General features: G+C 38.3%; 3 protein-coding genes across 3 annotated transcripts; 1 reads left to right on the top strand and 2 right to left on the bottom strand.

Moving 5' to 3' along the window:
* Positions 1 to 453: 453 nt before the first annotated feature.
* Positions 454 to 4,569, bottom strand: LOC138910569 (uncharacterized). The gene is made up of 9 exons (XM_070201811.1): positions 4,309 to 4,569; positions 4,028 to 4,100; positions 3,815 to 3,946; positions 3,637 to 3,725; positions 3,496 to 3,541; positions 2,251 to 2,396; positions 2,048 to 2,182; positions 1,284 to 1,429; positions 454 to 886 (listed from the first exon to the last, which is right to left on the bottom strand). The coding sequence occupies exons 1-9, from the start codon at positions 4,567 to 4,569 to the stop codon at positions 454 to 456; spliced, it is 1,461 nt and encodes a 486-aa protein (XP_070057912.1).
* A 3,001-nt stretch (positions 4,570 to 7,570) lies between these two features.
* LOC104111751 (protein EARLY STARVATION 1, chloroplastic) lies at positions 7,571 to 14,034 on the bottom strand. The gene is made up of 11 exons (XM_009621518.4): positions 13,620 to 14,034; positions 12,112 to 12,203; positions 11,765 to 11,958; positions 10,630 to 10,669; positions 10,349 to 10,430; positions 10,159 to 10,236; positions 9,937 to 10,062; positions 9,175 to 9,296; positions 8,377 to 8,416; positions 8,170 to 8,244; positions 7,571 to 7,888 (listed from the first exon to the last, which is right to left on the bottom strand). Exons 1-11 carry the CDS (start codon positions 13,910 to 13,912, stop codon positions 7,732 to 7,734), a joined length of 1,299 nt encoding a protein of 432 aa, XP_009619813.1. The 5' UTR covers positions 13,913 to 14,034; the 3' UTR covers positions 7,571 to 7,731.
* Positions 14,035 to 17,645: 3,611 nt separating this feature from the next.
* LOC138910568 (uncharacterized) lies at positions 17,646 to 18,191 on the top strand. The gene has a single exon (XM_070201809.1). The coding sequence runs from the start codon at positions 17,646 to 17,648 to the stop codon at positions 18,189 to 18,191; it is 546 nt and encodes a 181-aa protein (XP_070057910.1).
* Positions 18,192 to 21,809: the final 3,618 nt, after the last annotated feature.

The raw sequence follows: 21,809 nt of genomic DNA, 5'->3' as shown, positions 1-21,809 counted from the left end.
GAAATTGGGGGAAAATAGTGTACTTTCCTATTCAGCTTAAGTGAGTCTTATACACGTGAGAAGAGGAAAATAAAGAAAGTAGACTACTAATTACCAAACTACCCCTGTAACTAACTCAACCACTAACCTCCTAAGTCTAGTAACTAACTAACATTAATGTAACATAAATAACACCAACTATACTACTACACTTGACAATATTCAATAATCTCAATACCCCCCTCAAGTTGGAGGTGATGAACTCACAACCAACTTGCCAAGAAGATCATAATGCTTGATCCATGTAAGTCATTTTGTTAAGATGTCTACCAGTTAGTTGTGAGTAGAAATATGATGAAGTGTAATCAAACCATCATGCAGCTTGTCTCTCACAAAGTGACAATCTACTTCTATATTTTTTTTTCTTTCGTGGAACACAGGATTCCTAGCAATGTGCACAGCAGCTTGACTGTCTCAGAAAACTGGAATGGGGGCATCACATGAGACTATTAATTCTTCTAGTAATCGTTTGACCCATACCAACTCACCAACCACCTTCCTCAATGACATGTACTCTGCGTTTGCAGAGGACAATGAGATAGTGGTTTGTTTCTTTGATTTCCAACTGATTGGGCTGTCTCCAAGGAGTACAAGATACCCACTCACAAACCTCCTGGAATCAGGGCATGCAGCCCAATCTGAATCACAGTAGGTTGTGACGTCATAAGAAGGAACATTAGATAGAAAAATGCCTAAGGTAGGATCAGCCTTTAGGTATCTAAGGACATGTATGGCAGCTTTGAGATGGGGTTCTCTTGGTGCTTTTATGAACTGACTTAAGTGTTGCACATTGTATGCAATGTCTAGTCTTTTGTTTGTGAGGAAATTGAGCTTCCCAATCAGCTTCCTATAATATGATGGACCAGACAACAAGGTACCTTCTTCAGCTTGAGTTTGGTTGATGAATCAAGTAGAGATGAAACGGGAGAATAACCCAAATAGTCATATTCTTTTAATAGATCAGTGGTGAATTTCCTCTGAGAAATTAGTACTCCATCATTCTTGTAAAGCATATCTAGGCCCAAGAAATAGTGCAGCTTGCCAAGTCTTTTATTCTAAAATGATTGTGCAAAAATGTCTTTAGTGCTGCGATTTCTTTAAGGTCAGTACCAGTAAGGATCATATCATCAACATATATTGCCACAAAAACTTATGAATCACCTTTTTTCTTATAAAATAAAGAGTAGTCATTTGCTGAGTGCCTAAAGCCTCTAGAGTGTAAGGATTTTGCCAGCTTATCATACCACTGTCTACTGGCCCATTTGAGGCCATATAAGGACTTCCTTAGTATGTACACAAGTGATGTATCCTCCACCATCAGACCTTGTAAGATTTGCATATACACTTCCTCATGTAGATCTCCATGGAGGAAAGCATTGTTCACATCCAGCTGATAGAGATCCCATCCTCTCTTTACTGAAGCTGATTAAGGTACTAACAGTAGTCATCTTCACTATTGGAGAAAAGGTTTCTGTGTAATCAACTCCAGCCTCTTGTGTGTATCATTTTACCACAAGCCTTTCCTTGTATCTTTTCACACTTTCATATACTTTGTACTTGATTTTGTACACCCACCTGCACCCTATAGCTTTCTTTTCTGCATGTAAATTAGCTAAATCTCAAGTATGATTAGTATATAAAGCTTCAAACTCTTGTGTCATTACTACTTGCCATGCAGGATTCATAGGTGTCTCCTCATAGAGCTTAATTCATACTCATGTGAAATATTCTTTATCAACTGCTGACTGTCATGGCTTAAACCATTGAAGGATACAAAATGACTGTTGGTAAAAAGGGCAGTGAGTGATGTGGATGAAGAGGGAACTGGTTGATGTTCAGGACTTATACTATTACTTGAATGGTTATGTAGTTGTAGATTTGGTAGAATACACACATAGTCTTTAAGGTGAGAAGGAGTGATGAGTGTTTTGCATGATCTCCTATGTTGTATAGGATTAGGTTGGTTATTATCAGGTTCCGTATGATGTATTTGCTCTAGGGGCAATACATGTGTTTCTGAATGACTTCCAGTTATAGGACTATCAGTATGGGTTCTGTTGTCTGATTTTGGACTATCAGTATTTGTAACTTGGGATTGTGTATCTTCAGATATAGGACTACTAGTGGCAGAAGTTGATGCATTCTATCAACAGTACAATGATCATCAGAATTATTCACTATGGCGTTTGGACATGAAGAATTAGAATTTACCATATGCAAGACAGAAGGAAAGGAAGAATGTTCAGGTAAAATGACAAAAGGAAATACATCTTCATGGAGAAAAACATCTCTAGATACATGTACCCTCTTTGTGGCTAGGTCCAAGACCTTATATCCTTTCACCCCAAAGGGATAGCCTACAAAGACATTAGGAGTAGCCCTTGGCTCAAATTTATCTTTGTGTGTCTTGAGTGTGGTGGTGTAACATAAGCAACCAAAGCTTTTAAGGTGTGAGTAGATTGGTTTTCTATTATAAAGAAGCTCAAAAGGGCATTTATGATTAAGGACTGGAGGGTAATCTGTTTATCAGGTAAGTGGCAGTTAGGATACACCCCCCCCTCCCCCCAATATCTCATTGGTAATTTAGATTGATAAAATAGGGCCCTTGAAATTTCTAGTAGATATTTGTGTTTTCTTTCTACCACACATTTTATTATGGTATGTATGGACAAGTTTTATGGTGAATTATGCCTTTATCTTGAAAAAATAGCATGGCCTCAGTATTTATAAATTCTAGCCCATTGTCAGTTCTAACAGCTTTGACTGAAGAATTGAACTGGTTTTCAATCATAGAAATGAGAGCTTTAATGGCTTGAAAGGTGTTGCTTTTACTACTTAGAAGATGTGTCCAGGTTGATCTGCTAAAGTCATCAACCATGGTAAGAAAATATGTGTAGTTATCATGTGTGGCTATGTGATAGGGGCCCCATAAATCTCTGTGTAAAAGTTCAAAGATTTTGGTAGTGGATGATGTTTTCTAGGGAAATAGTAGTCTTGTGTGCCTTGCCATGGGGCAGACAGAACAGAGAAAAGACTGTTTTGGAGAAAATTAACAGATATGGTGTCATGGGGCATACAGAACAGAGAAAAGGTTATTTGGGAGAAAAATTAACAAGTATGGTAGATATCCTTCTCATTTTCATAAAGGGTATATGACCTAGTCTGTTATGCCACAGATGTTCAACATTGTCCCCATGAGATGCAATAGATGACAGAAAAGAATGTATACTAAAGGAGGACTCAATTTTATTTCTTGAATAAAGGTTATTACATTGTTGAGTGAATGTGGTGATCTATTTACAATTGACAATGAATGTAAAGGCAGATTGTGACTCTATCCTCTATTTACAACATCAACTTATGCAGGAAAACATGAATGGGAACAAATAGTTGAAGGAATAGAAGATACACTAGACTTTGGACAACTGTGACACTTTGAGCATAGGAAGTACAAACCACTCCTTGCTTTACCAATCTCCAGAGGCCTCTTCATTGAAGGGGTCTGCATCATGCAAAGATATTTGCTGAATTAACTATGCAATTGAGATAGTCTGTTAAAGAGTGAATAGAGATGAGGTTGTATTTGAAACTAGATACATACAACACTCTAACTAAAGTTAACATTGGACCAAGAAATGCATCCCCAATTTCTGTCACTTTTACCCTATATCTATTAGGTAGTGTAACTAGAAAGGGATAAGATAAGGTTCTAATGTTATTCAGAAAATATTTCCTATAAGTCATGTGATTTGAAGCCCCACTATATAATATCTACAGTCAGTAACTGATTTAGAGCATTTACATATAGTGGTTTCAGCAATCTCTTTATAAGTAGAACAAGCTAGAATACTTGCAAAGTTTGCAGCTCCACAAGCTATGTTGTTTAAGCTTTCCCCTGTGTTCCTTCCTGGAAATTTCTCCAATAGGCTGAGCAACTGATTGTACAACTCCTTTGTCAAGTGCTGAAATCCCTAATCATGAGTTCCACCTTCAACTTCTTCACATTCTGTATGAACATTTGCAGCAGATGATGCATTCCTCCCTTTAGTGAACTTGAAATCCTGTGGAAAGCCATATATCCTATAGCAATTATCCCTGGTGTGCCCTTGCTTTTTGCAATAGTCATAGAACAATCGAGACTTAGCAGGTGGATAGATTTACTTGTTTGAATTGTATGAGTTATGGGCAGCACTATTTCCTCTTTGATTGTAATTTGTCCTAAACTTGTTATTTCCAGGTCCATTTACATTATGAAGTGGACTCCATAACCAGTCTGTTGCTTGGCCTGACTTCTCTCTGCTTCTCTTCCTGAATGAGAATGGAGAATGCATGTGCTATACTGGGCAGTGGATTCATCATGAGTATATTTCCTTTCACTACTGTGTAGACTTCGTTTAAGCCTATTAGGAACTGAATCAATCTTCGATCCTGCTCAGCCTTGTGCATATTGGCCTTTGCACCACAAGTACATTGACAATTGCATTGTGCATGTGCATTCAGGGTATTTAGTTCCTCCCAAAGCCTTTTCATTTTTGTGTAATAGCATGTGATGTCCAAAGCCCCTTGTCTAAGGTCGTTAATTTCCTTCTGTAATTGTTATAATTTTGCTCCATTAGTTTGATCATATCTATCTTCCAGTTCTTGCCATAATTCCTTGGAATCACTAACATATTATAGACTATCAGCTATGTCCTTTGAAAGTGAGTTTAGGATCTACTATGTGACCATATCGTCGCATCGAAACCACTAATCCGCCTTAGGTACTCTTTTAAGTCTGTGTAAGGCGGAGGGAATGAAGGGACCTGCAGGAGGCTGAAAAGCTGTAGTGCGCTAGCGCTAGCGAGTTAGCGCAACAACTTATGCCCATTGATCATAAGTCGTATCATCAACATTAGGTTTCTTACATTTCCCCATAATGAATCCAACCTTGTTCTTCACCGATAATGCTCTGAGAACTCCTCTTCTCCAAGATATATACCCAGTTCCATCGAAGGCAACAGGTATTAGTGTCGTTCCGGTACTCCCCGACGGGTGCATGTACAGCGGGTTGGTCGAGTCCAAATTATTGGTCGTATTCTGAGTTTCCTTATCTTCGTCCATCGATTGAGAATGAATTCTAAAAAACTAGAAGAATTAATCTCTGGATTTTAGGAAAAATCAAAAAAAATTCAAAACCCTAGCGACGAACTGTGAAGTGTAGATTTTGATTTTACAAAGCTGAAAACTGAGATTGAATGATGAGATTTGACAAAAAGTAAGAGAACGCCGATGAGAAATTCAAGTGAGCTATGATACCATGTCGGGATTGTAACTAACAGAATGAATCAACCTCCATTGAAGGAGGTTGAGCTTGAGCTCTCATCGTGAGAGGAGAAACTTTTGGACAGAAATGATATTGGGAAAAAATAGTATACTTTCCTATTCAGCTGAAGTGAGTCTTATACACGTGAGAAAAAGAAAATAAAGAAAGTAGACTATTAATTATCAAACTACCCCTGTAACTAACTCAACCACTAACCTCCTAAGTCTAGTAACTAACTAACAGCAATGTAACATAAATAACACTAACTATACTACTATACTTGACAATATTCAATAATCTCATTATCGAGTATAAATTTGTTTAATTTTTGAAACCATTTTAAGAAATAATAAAGTTGTACTGAGATTGTACTAAGAAGATGAAACGCGGGACTTGAATTACTTTAGCTGAAAGTGGAATATCCATATTTGCTTTTAAAAAAAGTAAGCTATTTTTGAACGACTGAAAGAGAAGACAAGTTAATTCTCTTAGACAAATGGAGTGGTCTTTTATCAATGAAGTACAATTCTTAAAGATTAAAGGGTTCAAATACTAGTAGAAATAAAAAAACACTGTTGTAAAGTAAAATAATAAGGTATTTGGGATTATTCATAAGATTTAAGTTATACACACTAACCGTATAAATGTAATTCTATATACTATCTTAATATTATTAGTGTATTTTATACCTTCTAGTGATCAACTTAGGAGAGCTTCATGTGATCAAGGAGTCACAATTGTTAATGGATTCCTAGCTTCTGAGCTTTATTGCTTCTAGCTTAGTTTTTCTTTTGGGAGTTATCAAACCCAAATTTACCAGATCAACTAGTTTTAGTACAACTTCATATAGTATGCACTATAATGCAGCCATCATTTTCACTATTTACTACTAAGGGCTAATAAATTAGGGGGATTTGCGGTCGTACCATATATTTGTGCCACCTTTTAACATGTACCATATTTTTTAAAATTATTGACTTGGTAGCCATCTCACAAAAAATCCGTAATAATATGACAATTATACCCCTAAACGATCTCCTCCTCTCCTCTTAGCAACTTTATAAAAAAATTAGAAACTTGTTCAGATTCATCTTCAGAATTACATTTGCATGAAGTTGTTTCGCCTTGAAGCTAAAACTTCATGCAAATGTAGCATGAAGTTGTTTCATGTTGAAGCTAAAACTTCATGCTAATATAGCATGAAGTTGTTTCACATTGAAGCTAAAACTTAATGCTAATGCATGCTGAAATTATTTATCCTGCAGTTTACAGTTTTGCCATGAATTTTATCCGAAACTTCAGTCTAAACATGCTGAAGTTATTTAGTTCATTTGCTAAAATTTCAGACTAAACATGCTGAAGTTATTTAATTCATTTGCTAAAATTTCAAACTAAACATGCTTAAGTTATTTAGTTCGTTTTGCTAAAACTTTAGACTAAACATGCTTAAGTTATTTAGTTCATTTGCTAAAACTTCAGACTAAATATGCTTTAGTTTTTTAGTTCATTTGCTAAAACTTCATACTAAACATGCTGAAGTTATTTAGTTCATTTGCTAAAACTTCAGACAAAACATGCTGAAGTTATTTAGTTCATTTGCTAAAACTTCAGACTAAACATGCTAAAAAAATTTAATTCATTTGCTAAAACTTCAGACTACACATGCTTAAGTTTTTGTCGTGCAGTATGTAATTTTCTAAAGAGTTTTTGCTAATGCATGCTGAAGTTATTTAGTTCATTTGCTAAAACTTCATACCAAAACATGCTGACGTTTTGTAACGCAGTCTACAGTTTAGTTCTGAGTTTTATCCGAAACTTCAGTCTAAACAAGCTGAAATTTTTTAGTTTATTTGCTAAAACTTCAACCTAAGCATGCTTAAGTTTTTGTCCTGCAATTTGTCAATAGTCTTTTATTAAAGGGCAAAATCGTCTTTTTAAAACGCTTTTAATAAAAAAATGAGTACGGATGCAAACGGAAAAACAAAACGGTATAAGTTAAAAAGGGACGACCAAATAGGTCACCCATGCAATTTTTACAATAAATTACCAAAAAAGATTCTACAAGACATTCTACCATGATATATAAATATTATCCCCCATACCTAATGGGCACGACTACCCTGTTTGGATTTATAAAAAGTTTACTTCTCTAGCTAGACTTGGAAGCAGCTGCGGAGTACAATCAAGTTGAACTCGAGAAATACTTAAAACATGTCAAGCAATGCAAAATTGATTTAAATTCCTAAAAGAATGAAATAAATTAATAGTGGCAAAAGTATCTTCTTTTACAAAATGAGAGAGTTGCCAATTACAATCAAATTTTGAGAACTTGTCAACTACCAACATTCAACATAAACCCTGCTTCTTAAGAAACCACCTTGTTCTGCTTGTCATTGTGAGGAGGTGGGAGGCAATTCATCTTCTGGAGGTACAGATGGACCAAAATCCATATTTGGGAATACACCAGGCGGTCTTTCTCGAGGTTGAATTGACAATAATTGGGTTGAATCCCCTACTACATCTGCCCATCCATGGTGAGGTTCGGCCCTAAAATAATAAGTAAAACATGTTAATTCAATATATAGGAACTATCCATAACATATGGTACTTCTACGAGTTCAACCTCTATACACTGACATCGTGAAAAAGTTACCCTATCCAATCACCTTTAAATGATAAACACAAGTAGCTGTACATAATATGTGGAACTGATTACTTGGAAAATAAAGCAAGCAACTTGCTAAAACACGTTAAATTACACTGCTAGAGTAAAGAAACTGTATATAAGTTAAATCCTACTTATATTAGAAGAGGTGACCATAACTTACTCGTAATAAGTTCCTTCATCCACAACGATGTCCCAACTTTCACCCGTTGTGCTCTTGCCATACTTGTGCACTTTGCTGATTCATGGAAAAACATTATTTTTCCTTTAAGTTTCTAAAATGTAAAAAGTGCCATGGAAATGGACATGCAACAGGTAAACTGTAATTTGATTTACTGAACAGAAGTTTAAATTCGTAATTGCGACATACCCGTTACCAAAGTGCTCCTCTCCCCATGTCCTTGACCATCCTGGAAAATTAGGAAAATTAATAATAAGAAAAGATTTGGATGACTAGTTACCTTGAAACTCAAAATAAGAAATACATATTACATGACCTTATATCAGCTCTTCCAAATATTTGCAAAATATTCCATTATAGCTTAACAATTGCTAGTACATGAAATTAAGCTAGTTACGTCATAAAAGTTCTTGTATTTCTTATTCTTAGATCTTTATTTCTATTTGTTGTGTCGTTCGCTTCTGTTATCTTATTACCTAGGTGTTATTATTTGTTGCTTCCTTTTCCCTGTCACTTGAGCCAAGGGTCTATCGGAAATAGCCTAGGGGTAAGGTATGCGTACACATCATCCTTCCTAGACCCCACTTGTGAGATTATACTGGGTCTTTTTGTTGTTGTTGTTGTTATTGTTGTAGTAGTTACTTCGTAAAAGATTATTACGCATTCAGAAAATACCAACTTCATTATGTAGCTGCAGTTGTTTTTAGCTGCAACATGTAGATTCAGACCCTATAATTGCTTACTTATACTTCTTTCTATTGTTTACCTATAATTCCCAAAACATATTTCTTCCTACAAGAGGGTGATGTATACAGAGTTGTAAATGAGTAAACTAATTACTGTTTCTTCTATGACAGCTGGGAAAGTTCTTTTTGCAGCTTAACTTTCGCCAGGAAAATTTTTTGGTAATTGGTTTTTATTTGTTTTAGCACCTAAGTCCTTTTGGAAGGTAAAGTTGTAATTCAAATGAACAAAAGGCAGACATACTTTCACAGCTGGGTGACACGTGCCAAGTCTCCCCTTGTCGTGAACCAATGCCAGCAAAAAATTTCTCTTCCCATTTGTCTCCCCATTTTGTTCCAAGCTCAGTTTCCGCCCACTTGTCTGTCCTGAGAAAAGGAGCATGGAACTATAAGCAACATAAACCAACTTGTCATTAGCAACTCAAGATTGCTAAGGAGGTTTTAACAAACTTTTTCACCCTTCACAAAGCTAATTGTTTACTAATTTCTGCTATCATCAAGGATAATTCAGGAAAAGGAGAATAAGACCAGACTTTTGACAAACCTCACTTTGAGCTATTTTGTCTAACATCGGCTGAGTTTCAATTATATGAAAGTCCAATTCTAGAGGGCGCATCAGTGGGAACTGGGGACTTATAAGGATGACCATAATGTTAAGGATTACCTCACCGTCAAATACTGGAACTTGATATTATTTCCAATAACAAATGCAGTAGCAAAATCAAAGTCCAACATAGAGCACGCCTATCCCAGGCACTTATGACCAGTTGCAGTTCTAGTTTACTACTATGTTTCTTGAAGGACAAAGTTAAAATATTTGTGCTTGCCCATGTGACATAGGATGCATAAAACCAGTTAAAGGCAAAATTGGTCGTAGGACATCAAACATGCCAGCAGTTTAGCAGTAAATCACTGTTAGTACTTATGCTTTCAGCAAAACTCAATTGCATTAACCAGGCAGGAGTCTGGTTTTGAAATGCACACAAGAATAGAATAAAGTGTGTACCATTTAAGAACAGACCCTCTCCCGTCATAATGCTCCCCCCATTTCTCCCACCAAGACTGTTCATTTAATCTGCCATACTTGTGGGCCCCTTTCTCTGTCCAACCCTTAGCATCATATTTTTCCCACCTGCATATAAAAAATAACATGCTTAATGATTGTATTTGCAGGTAATTCCACTGTGCATGACCAGGTAAAACAAATGTTCCCCTCAAAATCTCTTACCAATTCTCATACCACCCAGCATTCTCTGTGCCTGATTTTGCTTGTTTTTGTGCACTCCTTTCTATCCTAGCAAGATTACTGCAGATTGAAAATGCAGCATAACACAGTTTGAATAATTTTCTCAGAGTAATAAAGCAGTACTCGGCAGCTTATAAGATAACAGAATCGAAGATAAAACATGTATAATAACCTCCATTCATCTTGGTGAAGAACTTCCCGCCATGTTTCCCACCATGAGTCCCCTTCAGCATTTTTCCCAGATTTCTCCACACCTGCCAATTATCCAAAAAGATAACCTATTAATGTTTCATGAAGTGCAGAAATAAAAGAAGAAAGTGGAATAACTAAAAACAGTTTTAAGATGAAAAAATTAGCCAAATGCAGCCACATATTACATAGTTCAAAGAAAAAAGAAAAAAGCCATACCTAGTTCTTTTTACATAGTTCAAAGAAAAAAGAAAAAAGCCATACCTAGTTCTTTGTATCCGGTCCAATCACTTTTCTCCCACCACTGTCAAGGAGATCAACAAATCCAATTAAATGCATCCACCTGGGATGGTACTTGACAAGGTTATAAAATAATGTCTAAACTGGAACTCAATATCCAAACAACAATGATGAACGACAACCCCAATTTGCTTATCCTCTTAGACACTCCACGAACTAGGCTTGCATTCAAAGTAATTTTTCAGCGGAGGTGTGAAAGATAATTCCAGTATTTTTTACCAAGGGCACTTTATCAATCAGAACTATTATTGGCCAACAAAAGAACTAGTTTACTGTAATAAGCCACAACCAATACTCTAAGATATATGCCACTAGGACTTATCCCTGAGCTCAATAAATGATTATATACAAGTATCCCCTGGCTCTAACCAAAAATGTGAACTGCATCCATGTTCAAGAAAGAGAGTTAATTTTCTGATAGCTAAACATTCCCCAAATTCCAGGCGTTTTTTATATGTAGCTCCAGGCACTTATGACTGGTTCGATACTCCACAAGCCCTAACCATAGGAAAAAACGAGCAACCAAATCTAGCAAAGAAAATTAATTTTCTGTGGTGACTAACGGGAAAAAACTTCATGTGGTTCTTAATTAAAAAAACCTCTACTTCTCTTACTTGTGCCATCAATGTGGTTAAGAGCATTATAGTTCTGTGTTCAGATTTTCACTTCAGTTAAGTACCTGCAATTTGTTCTTGGATTCTTTTTAAAATAAAAAATGTTATGAGCAGAAATGACAATAAACTAATATAAAGAGTATGAAACCTTTCAAAAGGTTTAGTCCATCAATCACCATTTTCCTGATCTTATTTTTCTTAAAGTAAAACACGGGGAAAAAATTGATTCCATGACTCAGAAATCAAAGAAGATAAAGTTGTCGTATATATTACTAAGCATTACTCTTAATGCATAACAACTCATCAAGTTAAATGCTTTCAAATACTTGAGCCCTTTTGTGCACGAGGCACTAAAACTAGAAGGATCTTGGAATAATATTCTTGAGAGTACATCAGGTAATTCATTTATGCAAAAATGTGATATGTCAGTACTCGAAAAAAACAACACAACTGTACACTGATCACAAGATTAAAAACACATGTACCGTTTCTTTCCATTCTAAGGTACCATCATTGCTCTGACCGCCCATCCTTGTCCAACGGCATCGGTATCCATTGTCACCAAGGTCTTCTCCACTCTCTCGATACCATGTACTGCCATCTTCATTTTTCCCAGTTTCATTGACATTATCATTTAAAAGACTGATGCCCCAGTCTTTCTCATTAGCAATACCAGTGTCTATAGAAAGGAAAAATAATCAGGAAATTTATCATCAGATACCACCAAGACCCTAAGACCCTTACATAGGTAGAATGCAACGAGGGTAACTGTTAATATCATCTGAAAAGAGAAAGATTCTTATAAAGCCAGGAAGGAAGGAACCACAAGTACCTCGCTTTGGTGGAGAGTCACGGGACTGAGGGCCTGAATTTCTTGGGATACAACGTGAAAAGAATTTTTCCGGCTTTGAAACAAATCTAGACCTGCATAAGAAATGTTCATGAAAAACAAACACCACTTGCAGTCAATCGAAAAGGAGGCACAAAGGGGAAACGGTGAGTCAGTAACTATGAAGATATTCTAGGATACAGGAAATTCAAAGACTAATCTGGAATTTCACATCAAGATTATCAAGCCTACAATGAATGGCTCGTTAATGACCCTTCAGCAAAATTTATCAACTTTCTATGTAAGACTATTTAGTAGTGCAGACCAAGCGGTGATATCAACAAAATGCCGAAAATTTTAACAATAGGATACTTCTTTCTTCTCCATACCTTAACGATGGGGCAGAGAACAATCCAAATAAACAGTGAAATTTATTGTATGAAGTGAAACAAGCAGGCGTTACAAATTGCTAAGATATTCCATTGGTAAAACTCACACTTTTTGAGGCAATAAGTTATGTGGTAGAAAAGATCACGAGACCCAACTTGCAAAGTTCTGCCTTTGAAGAAAAAAAGAAAAATCTAATCTTATACAGATTCGTACCAAGATTGCTGAAAACCTCATATTTGAGAGGGTTCATGTGTTAGTGATTATATACATAAAATTTCTCGTTTGTGTTGAAATGGGGAAGAGCAAAACATACAAATATCTACACCGTATAAATGGCAGAAAGAGAATCTTTTCCTTTTGTTTTCACTTAGGCAAATTTTAACGTCTATCCCAAACAAACCCATGTGATCCCTTATCAGCTTCAGCCAGATAACAGGTAAAGTTAATTTCATTTTTTTGATAAGGAACATGTAAAGTTAATTTCTTTCAAAAATATATATATCACATTGCTTTTTAAAAAGCAGAAGTTGTGACTTTAGCTCTTATAACAATAATAATAAATCACTGACTAGTCTAACCAACCTTGAGGAAATGCAGTTGAAGCATATACTAAATCCTACCCAAATAGAATTCTTTACTTCAAAGATGACATTGTTCAAAACCTTTGCAAGGGTTATAGCACTAACCTATTAAAGAGCTCAAAGAAAATCTCAATATATGTTCAACAACAAAACAATATGAACCACCCATTTTGCCCCGTTTCATTCGATTACTCATTCAGGCTTCTTTAAGTTATTACTTCGACGAAATTTAGTTTTTCTTCTATAAATTCAACTCTCTATTTTTACTTACTGTTTGTAACAAATTGATATCCAAGCTACCAAACAATAAAGAATGATCAGAAAAAATGTAACATAAAAATTACATTTCCCAAAAAAGGACACGTTTTTATAATATTTAAAAATAATTTAACTTTAAATTTCTCATTTTATAATTAATGAGATGATTTATAGCCATAACAATATTTCTATCATGTTATAGACAACAAATTACAAAAGTCTTTCTTTCTTAAACAGTTCTCAATCAAACAATTTCACATCAATTTATAAAGAGTGACTTACTGAGGAGAAGGAAAGGGCATAGAAGAAGAAGCTTGAATCCTCATATAATTAGCACTGATCTTCTTAGCATCAAACCTCCAATCCTCACCTCCTCCACTTTTATCAACACCATTCCCTGAATTAATTGGCATTGCTGAATCTGAACAACAACATTTTATATTACTAATTAACTTCCTCTTCTTCCTTCGGAACTCCACAAACCCCCCATTATTACGGCAATAATAATAAGCAGAGGGTGATACATCAAGCTTAGCCCCTACGGGCGCTGTGAATCCTCTAGAAGAAGCCGCCATTATTATTGTTCAGGAAAATGCCATTGGAATTAGTAGAGAATGTGTTGATTAAGCCCTAGAAATTGAGGTTTTTAGGTTGGTGGAGAATTGGAAGTGAGAATGGGAATTGGAAGAGAGAAATTAGGAGAATTTTTTGAGTACTTATAGAGAAATATTTTTGACGGTAAAGAGGACCAAAAAGTAAGAATGGATAAAAAAAAGGGATTATCTAGAAAAATATTTTAAGCTTTTAGTGTGGGGTCGCTGCGAATTTGCGATTGGGTCCAGTGTCTTGTGATTTGTATCCATTTTGCCACACTGGATTTGCCACGTGTCACTTAGTGAATCAGCTTTCTTGGACTCTCTCTTTGCCAATCTCCCATTGCAAAAATCACAAATGGCAAATAAAAATATTTTTTATCTCTAACCCGTGTTTCATACTCGTATTGAGTTTTGATAAATCCAGAGTCGCATACTTTATGTAAGGTCGATTAAAGGGGAAAACGTTCTTTATAAAAAGAATTATTTCAAAATTTGAACGAGACACATCTGATTAAGGATAGAGAGATTTTATAAGTTTATCACAATTTTGATGGTGATATATTATTATGATTTAACAATACTAATTGTTTACCCGAAAAATGGATAGAGTTGAATTTATACGTAGTTCCAAGGATATGTGGCGTAACTTAATACAAATTGTAAGGATAAATAGAAATATAAATATGGATTGCAAAGAATGCGAAATAGATAAGGTTGTAAGGAACAATGAATCTTAGGACTACTCAACCAACAGGATCAATTTAAGAAATCTGAAAGAACGATTCTTTACTGTGAAAGAATATAGCATTTTTGTTACAATGTAAGCCTAAAAAAACTTGCCCTTTCATAAATGATAACCATTCCTTTTATAATAGAGGGATCTTGCTCTAAGCATAATAAAAAATACTCAGTGGGAGTCCCATGATAAATCAGCTTTTTCACAATTTCTGCCAAGATTCTCGCTAGTGGGATTGCAACGGCTTTTGTCTGTGAGCTCGATCTTGCCTTAAGCCTTCGATCTTGGTTTGAGCTCGATTCGGATTCGAGCTCTGGATGTTGGTTCAAGCTCGATTCTGACTCGAGCTATAGAATTGATTCGGGGTTAGTGATGGTTGGTCTCTGGATCATAAATATTATAGCTTCATTATGCATCATAGTTTGATTTGGACTAGAGCTCGAAAATGATGTCCAACTCGACATGGATCGGCCCCTCGGGTTCGAGGCTCGTTTGTTCCATCTTTGGAGTCTCAGTTTGATCGAACATAGTTCGAACTCAATCGGATATGCGAAGGCCGAAATGTATTTCGACCGTATACAGATAATCCCCTCATTTTTAGGAAGAATGTGATGATAAACGATATGATTTTTTAACGGCTCGATCGGATTAAAACCTGACGTCCTCATCGGGATCGATCATGACGCATGTGATACCTGTCCAGTCGGTTTAGTCTTTCAAGGCATTTAATGTATGTCAGACGGTGGTCGGCCACCGCTGGTACTGAACCGCCCTTGCTTAAGCCTATAAATAACCCTTCCTCTTACCATTCAACACTTTTGCATCTTCAATCTTCCAAACTTCCCAATTCCCTTTTCGTATTTTCTGATTTACCTGCAAGTCTGTGATTTCCCAAAAGCCCCTCTTCAATTCTACCAAATCTTTGCCACTTTCTTCTATTCCTCACTTTTGAATTTCGAAAATGGCAAAAATATCACAAACCATTCCTCAGAAAGAGAAAGCTTCATCTTCACAGTGTGTCGCCGATAAGACATCGGCAGAACCACGACCTGAGGAGTGTGTTCCCGGGGCGTGTGTTCTCACTTTAGATTTTAAGGTCGATAAAAGTTCATCGGTACCTAGCCAGTGTGAGCCGGTATTGAGGTACATGTATTCGATAATCGAGAAGCACCTCAAACGGCTAAAGAAGGATTGCAATTGGGGTGAAAAAGAAATAATAATTCCTATCCCTGACAAAGATATCACTTCTTATGTGAAAGGGTTTTTGAATGTATATACTTACCCTTTCACTTTAGGTCCCCTCAATTCCGTTATTATAGACTTCAGTCATCAATACCAGGTAACCCTAAGCCAGGTACATCATTCTTTGTGGGGGATCGTTATCCTGATCCGATATTTGGTGAGCAAAATCGAGGGGATGTCGTTCACCCTCGACCATCTTATCCGATTGTACCGTCCTCGACTTTTTTGAGGAGGGTTAATAAAACTTCAGCATCGGGCTACCAAGGCTCTTTTCTCGAGCATTGACGAGGACAGGGATCGTGGTTGGATGGGCAGGTTCGTTCGAGTGAGGACTTCGGACCAGATTCCGGCTGAAAAGATGCCCTTTTCTGAGGAGTGGAATATGAAACGTAAGTGTGATCCTCCTGTTACTTTTACTTTTTTTCAAATTTTTTTCTCATCGACACTCTCCATTTTGTGATGTAGCGGTTCCTTGGATGCCCGGAGCAGTTCTCGATCTCAAGAACTGTACATGAGCTCTTGTTTCGACCTCCACATACGCCAAGCGCTCATGGCGTGATTTGTCAAAGGGTCGGTGGGAGGCGAAAAATTATGGTAAGCCCCTTTCTCGTACTCTTTGATAGTTTGAATGAGGTGGTTTTCAAATATTTTATTAAGATTTTCCATATGCAGGTTTGGGTAAAGACGCGGTTTTTAGGCCTTTGCCCAACGAGGAAGAAATCTTGGCCTCTGTCCCAAAATCGGTGAAGGGAAATAAAAGGAAAAGAGCCCCCGTTCCCGAAGACCCAAAATCGAAGAAGAGGGCGGCTCGTTAGCCGAATAAGAATGCCATTCCTTTGACCGTGGAATCAGTTCTGCGTCTAAGGGATGAAGAAGAAGAAGAAAAAGAAGAAGAAGAAAATGATGGGTCAGCGCTGGCAGCCTGAACGAAAAGAATCACTGATGCCCCAACGGCAGCTGGATCGATGATACTCCATGAGGCTCTGCCTCGAACTGAGAATATACCGGAGAAAGATTTGGGTAGAGTCCCCGAATTATCAGAGATTGAAGACGCATCTCATCGGAGCCAACAGGCAGGGGATATGACCGAAGGGGCCCTCGAATCCCTTCGAACCGAAGAGAATGCTCCAGGTGATTCATTTGGGGCAGCAGCAATCGAAGATTCGCCTACCTTTCCCGTTTTTTCTGCTGGGGTGATTCGGGATGCCCAAGCTCTCGGGGCCCTCGATCTAGACAGGCCTCACGATGGAGAGGATCCCTTTCGTGACCTGTTTATCGGTATCGAGGACGTTGCCGGTACTGGTGATGAATCAGATCTTTTTCACGGGGTGCGACAGGCTTTGAATCAGGTAAGCTTTTAAAATTATCTTGCCGGTACTACCTTTATGTTTACTTTTCGTTAACTTTGTTTCTTGTTTCTTTATAGGTAGCGGCAGTTCATCGAGAAGCATGTTCTCGGTCTCAAAACGAGATGTGTCGATACGAGGCCGACCTTCAATGGGTTACTGATGAGAGGAACTCCCTAAGACTTCTCTTAGGGAAGAGGAGATAAAAGACCTCCGAGCCGAGTTGGCCAAGGCTTACCGAGATCAGACTGATTTGTCTGAGCAGGTAATGATACTTTTGAAAGCCTATGGGCTTGATACTGGAACGATTGCTAACTTTTCGATCTCACAGCTGCAGCAAAAAATCGAGATGATCGGGAAGCTTTGTGAGGAGGTCGACGTAATAAAAATGGAGTCTTTGCAGTGGAAAGAAGGTATGGACCATTTTGCTGCAGTAAAAGAAACTGCTCGAGCCCAGTTATCATCGGCCGAAACCCAAATTCAGAAAATGAAGGGAAAGGGCTTGGTTCAAGCAAGTAGAATAGAGGAGCTTGAGGCTCGGTTGGCCTCTGTACTTGCCAAGGCTGAAACTAATGCCGAAAAGGCAAAGGCCGATGCGGATGCACTCGTGGCCGTCTATCGGGCCGATGTTGAAGCTACCCAGGTCCAAGCAAGAGAGGTAGCCGAGACTGCCGATATTCAAGCACATAGGGTTGCCGAACTAGCTAAATGTCGATCCCGAAGGGAAACCCTCGAGGAGCTCCAGGCTGGTGGTTTCGATCTCGCTGAAGAAATAAAAAGGGCCAAAGAGCTCGAAGCCGATGCTGAAGCTCTGGCTTCCGATAACGATGATGATGACAATGATGATGATAATGATGGGATCAAGAGCGGATCCGAGAACAGGGGGGAGCCTGATAAAGAAGAGACTGCTCCTGAGGATGACCAAGAAGTTTAGTCCTTAGTTTTTACGTTGTAATCAACCATGTAGATAATTTTGTATATTGATAAATCTGCTGACTTGCTTCTGTTTCGTGAAGATTTTTATTCACGCCTTTATGAATATTTTCACAAGGATCTAAACAACTTAATCAAATTTGGACTTCGTAGTCTCTATGATCGATCGAGTATTTTTTCAGATTTGAAGTGATGTAGCCCTTAGGCTTACTAGTTGAGTCAATGATTCGAACTTGAAGAAATATAGCCCGTAGGCGTAAAGGTCGAGTGAGTGCTTGCTCGAACTCGAAATGAAAGTAGTCTGTAGGATTATTAGTCGAGTGAATGATTCGAACTCAAAGTAATGTAGCCCATAGGCGTAAAGGTCGAGTGAGTGCTTGCTCGAACTCGAAAAAAAAGCAGCCCATAGGCTTAGTCATCGAGTGAATGATTCAAACTCGAAGTAATATAGCCCGTAGGCGTAAAGGTCGAGTGAGTACTTGCTCGAACTCAAAATAAAAGTAGCCCGTAGGCTTAGTCGTCGAATGAATGATTCGAACTCGAAGTAATGTAGCTCGTAGGCATAAAGGTCAAGTGAGTGCTTGCTCGAACTAGAAATAAAAGTAGCCCGTAGGCTTAGTCGTCGAGTGAATGATTCAAACTCGAAGTAATGTAGCCTGTAGGCCTAAAGATCGAGTGAGTGCTTGCTCGAACTCGAAATAAAAGTAGCCCATAGGCTTAGTTATCGAGTGAATGATTTGAACTCGAAGTAACGTAGCCCTCTAGGCGTAATAGTCGAGTGAGTGCTTGCCCGAACTCGAAATAAAAGTAGCCCATAAGCTTAGTCGTCGAGTGAATGATTCGAACTCGAATTAATGTAGCCCATAGGAGTAAAGGTCGAGTGAGTGCTTGCTCGAACTCGAAATAAAAGTAGTCAGTGGGCTTAGTTGTCGAGTGAATGATTCGAACTCGAAGTAATGTAGCATGTAGGCCTAAAGATCGAGTGAGTGCTTGCTCGAACTCGAAATAAAAGTAGCCAGCAGGCTTAGTTATCGAGTGAATGATTCGAACTCTAAGTAATGTAGCCCGTAGGCATAATAGTCGAGTGAGTGCTTGCCCGAACTCGAAATAAAAGTAGCATGTAGGCTTAGTCGTCGAGTGAATGATTCGAACTCGAATTAATGTAGCCCATAGGCGTAAAGGTCGAGTGAGTGCTTGCTCGAACTCGAAATAAAAGTAGTTTGTGGGCTTAGTTGTCAAGTGAATGATTCGAACTCGAAGTAATGTAGCCCGTAGGCGTAAAGGTCGAGTGAGTGCTTGCTCGAACTCGAAATAAAAGTAGCACGTAGGCTTAGTCGTTGAGTGAATGATTCGAACTCGAAGTAATGTAGCCCGTAGGCGTAAAGATCGAATTTATCTTAATTCTGTTTGCGTAATAAATCTCCAAATAGAGGAATTTTCCTTGGCTATAAGATGTCGGTAAAGAGGAGAACTTTCTTTGCAAGTCACTACACATGTGTTTATGTTTCGTGCCTGGGTTCGGGCCAATCTACATGAGCATGGTTCGTTTTGACCATTTGGCTCCTACAATTTTTCCTATTGGAACCCTGTTGTTGCGAAATAACTTTCTTGCATCTGAACTTGATGTATTTCAGAGGCCTAATGCCCCCCTCCCCCCTCCCCCCCAGTATTCGAGGTCGATTGTAAAGAGGCCTCGGATACTGTTGTAAGTGCAGCATGATCATTGGTTGCCTCGTTAAAAACCTTGTCGAAAAACCCATTTGGTATAAAACTGGTCTAAGGGAAAGAGAGTGCAACGCATGCTTTCAGATCTATGACTTCGTATCGAAGGATCCATCTTAGCTCCTGATCAGACTCCTGTAGGGATCAGTTTTGAAATGTAAATGAATAATGGAGGGGTCGTACCTTAGCAGTAGTATCGTTTTAGATGTGACACATTCCAATTGCTTGATAGTTGTTTGCCATTTATAATACCGAGCCTATATGATCCCTTTCTGACGTTCTCGAGAACCTGATATGGTCCTTCCCAGTTTGGTCCTAGTTTTCCTTCGTTTGGATTTCGGGTATTGAGGGTGACTTTCCTTAGCACTAAGTCCCCGGGATTGAAATGGCAGAGCTTGGTTCTTCGATTATAATATCTTTCGATTCGTTGCTTTTGGGCGGCCAATTGGACGAGAGCAGCTTCTCTCTTTTCGTCCGATAATTCGAGGCTAGTGTTCATAGCCTCGTTATTTGATTCTTCTATTGTGTATTGAAATCTGGCACTGGGTTCACCGATTTCGACTGGTATCAATGCTTCGGACCCATATACTAAGGAGAACGAGGTTGCCCCCGTACTGGATTTTGACGTCGTTCGATATGCCCAAAGGACTTTGTGTAGGAGTTTTCTCCACATTCCTTTAGCGTCGTTCAGCCTCTTCTTTTGGTTCTGAATGATTGTTTTGTTCGTTGATTCGGTATGTCCGTTCCCACTGGGGTGGTATGGTTTTAATAATATCCTTCTTATTTTGTGATCTTCGAAGAATTTCGTCACTTTGCTGCCCACAAATTGTTTCCCATTGTCACATACTATTTCAGCGGGTATCCCAAATTGACATACGATATGATCCCAGATGAAGTCTATAACTTCTCTTTCTCTTACTTTCTCGAACGCCTGTGCTTTGACCCATTTAGATAAATAGTCAGTCATAAATAAAATGAATTTAGCTTTACCTGGTGTCGATGGCAGAGGGACGACGATATCCATTCCCCAATTCATGAATGGCCATGGGGATAGGACTGAGTGAAGTTTCTCTCCGGGTTGATGGATCATTGGTGCAAACTTTTGACATTTGTCATATTTTCGAACAAATTCCTTTGCATATTTGCCCATATCGATCCAATAATACCCTGCTCTGATTATTTTTCGGACTAATGGATCGGCACCGGAGTGATTCCCATAAGTGCCCTCGTGTACTTCACGTAGGATGTAATCGATATCTCCTGGACCCAAGCATACTGCTAATGGTCCATCGAATGTCCTTCGGTATAGCGTTCCATCGAAAGCCAACGTGAATCGAGCAGCTTTGGTCCATAGGGTCCTTGAATCTTTAGGGTCCGATGGGAGCTTTCCGTCTTTAAGTATTCAATGTACTTATTTCTCCAATCCCAGTTTAAGCTTGTAGAATTTATCTCGGCGTGACCTTCTTCGATCGCGGATCTTGAGAGTTGAACGACAGTCCCCGGGCTCAAATCAACTTCCTCGACCGACGATCCCAAATTCGCAATTGCATCGGCCTCACTATTTTGTTCTCGTGGAATATGCCGTAAAGTCAATTGTTTGAAATGGTGCAAAGTGACATGTAGTTTGTCTAAATACCTTTGCATTCTATCTTCTCGAACTTCGAAGGTTTTGTTTACTTGACTCACCACCAGCAAAGAGTCACATTTGGCTTCAATGACTTCTGCTCCCAAGTTTTTAGCTAGCTCGAGTCCTGCAATCATGGCCTCATACTCGGCCTCGTTGTTAGTCAACCTGGTAGTTTTAATAGATTGACTAATAATGTTACCCGTGGGTGGCTTTAAAACTATGTCTAGTCCGGACCCCTTTACGTTAGAAGCTCCATCAGTAAAAAGGGTG

Source organism: Nicotiana tomentosiformis, chromosome 4, assembly GCF_000390325.3.
Source record: "Nicotiana tomentosiformis chromosome 4, ASM39032v3, whole genome shotgun sequence".
In the NCBI taxonomy this organism is placed as follows: domain Eukaryota; kingdom Viridiplantae; phylum Streptophyta; class Magnoliopsida; order Solanales; family Solanaceae; genus Nicotiana; species Nicotiana tomentosiformis.
This window is presented reverse-complemented; position numbering and strand designations above follow the sequence as displayed.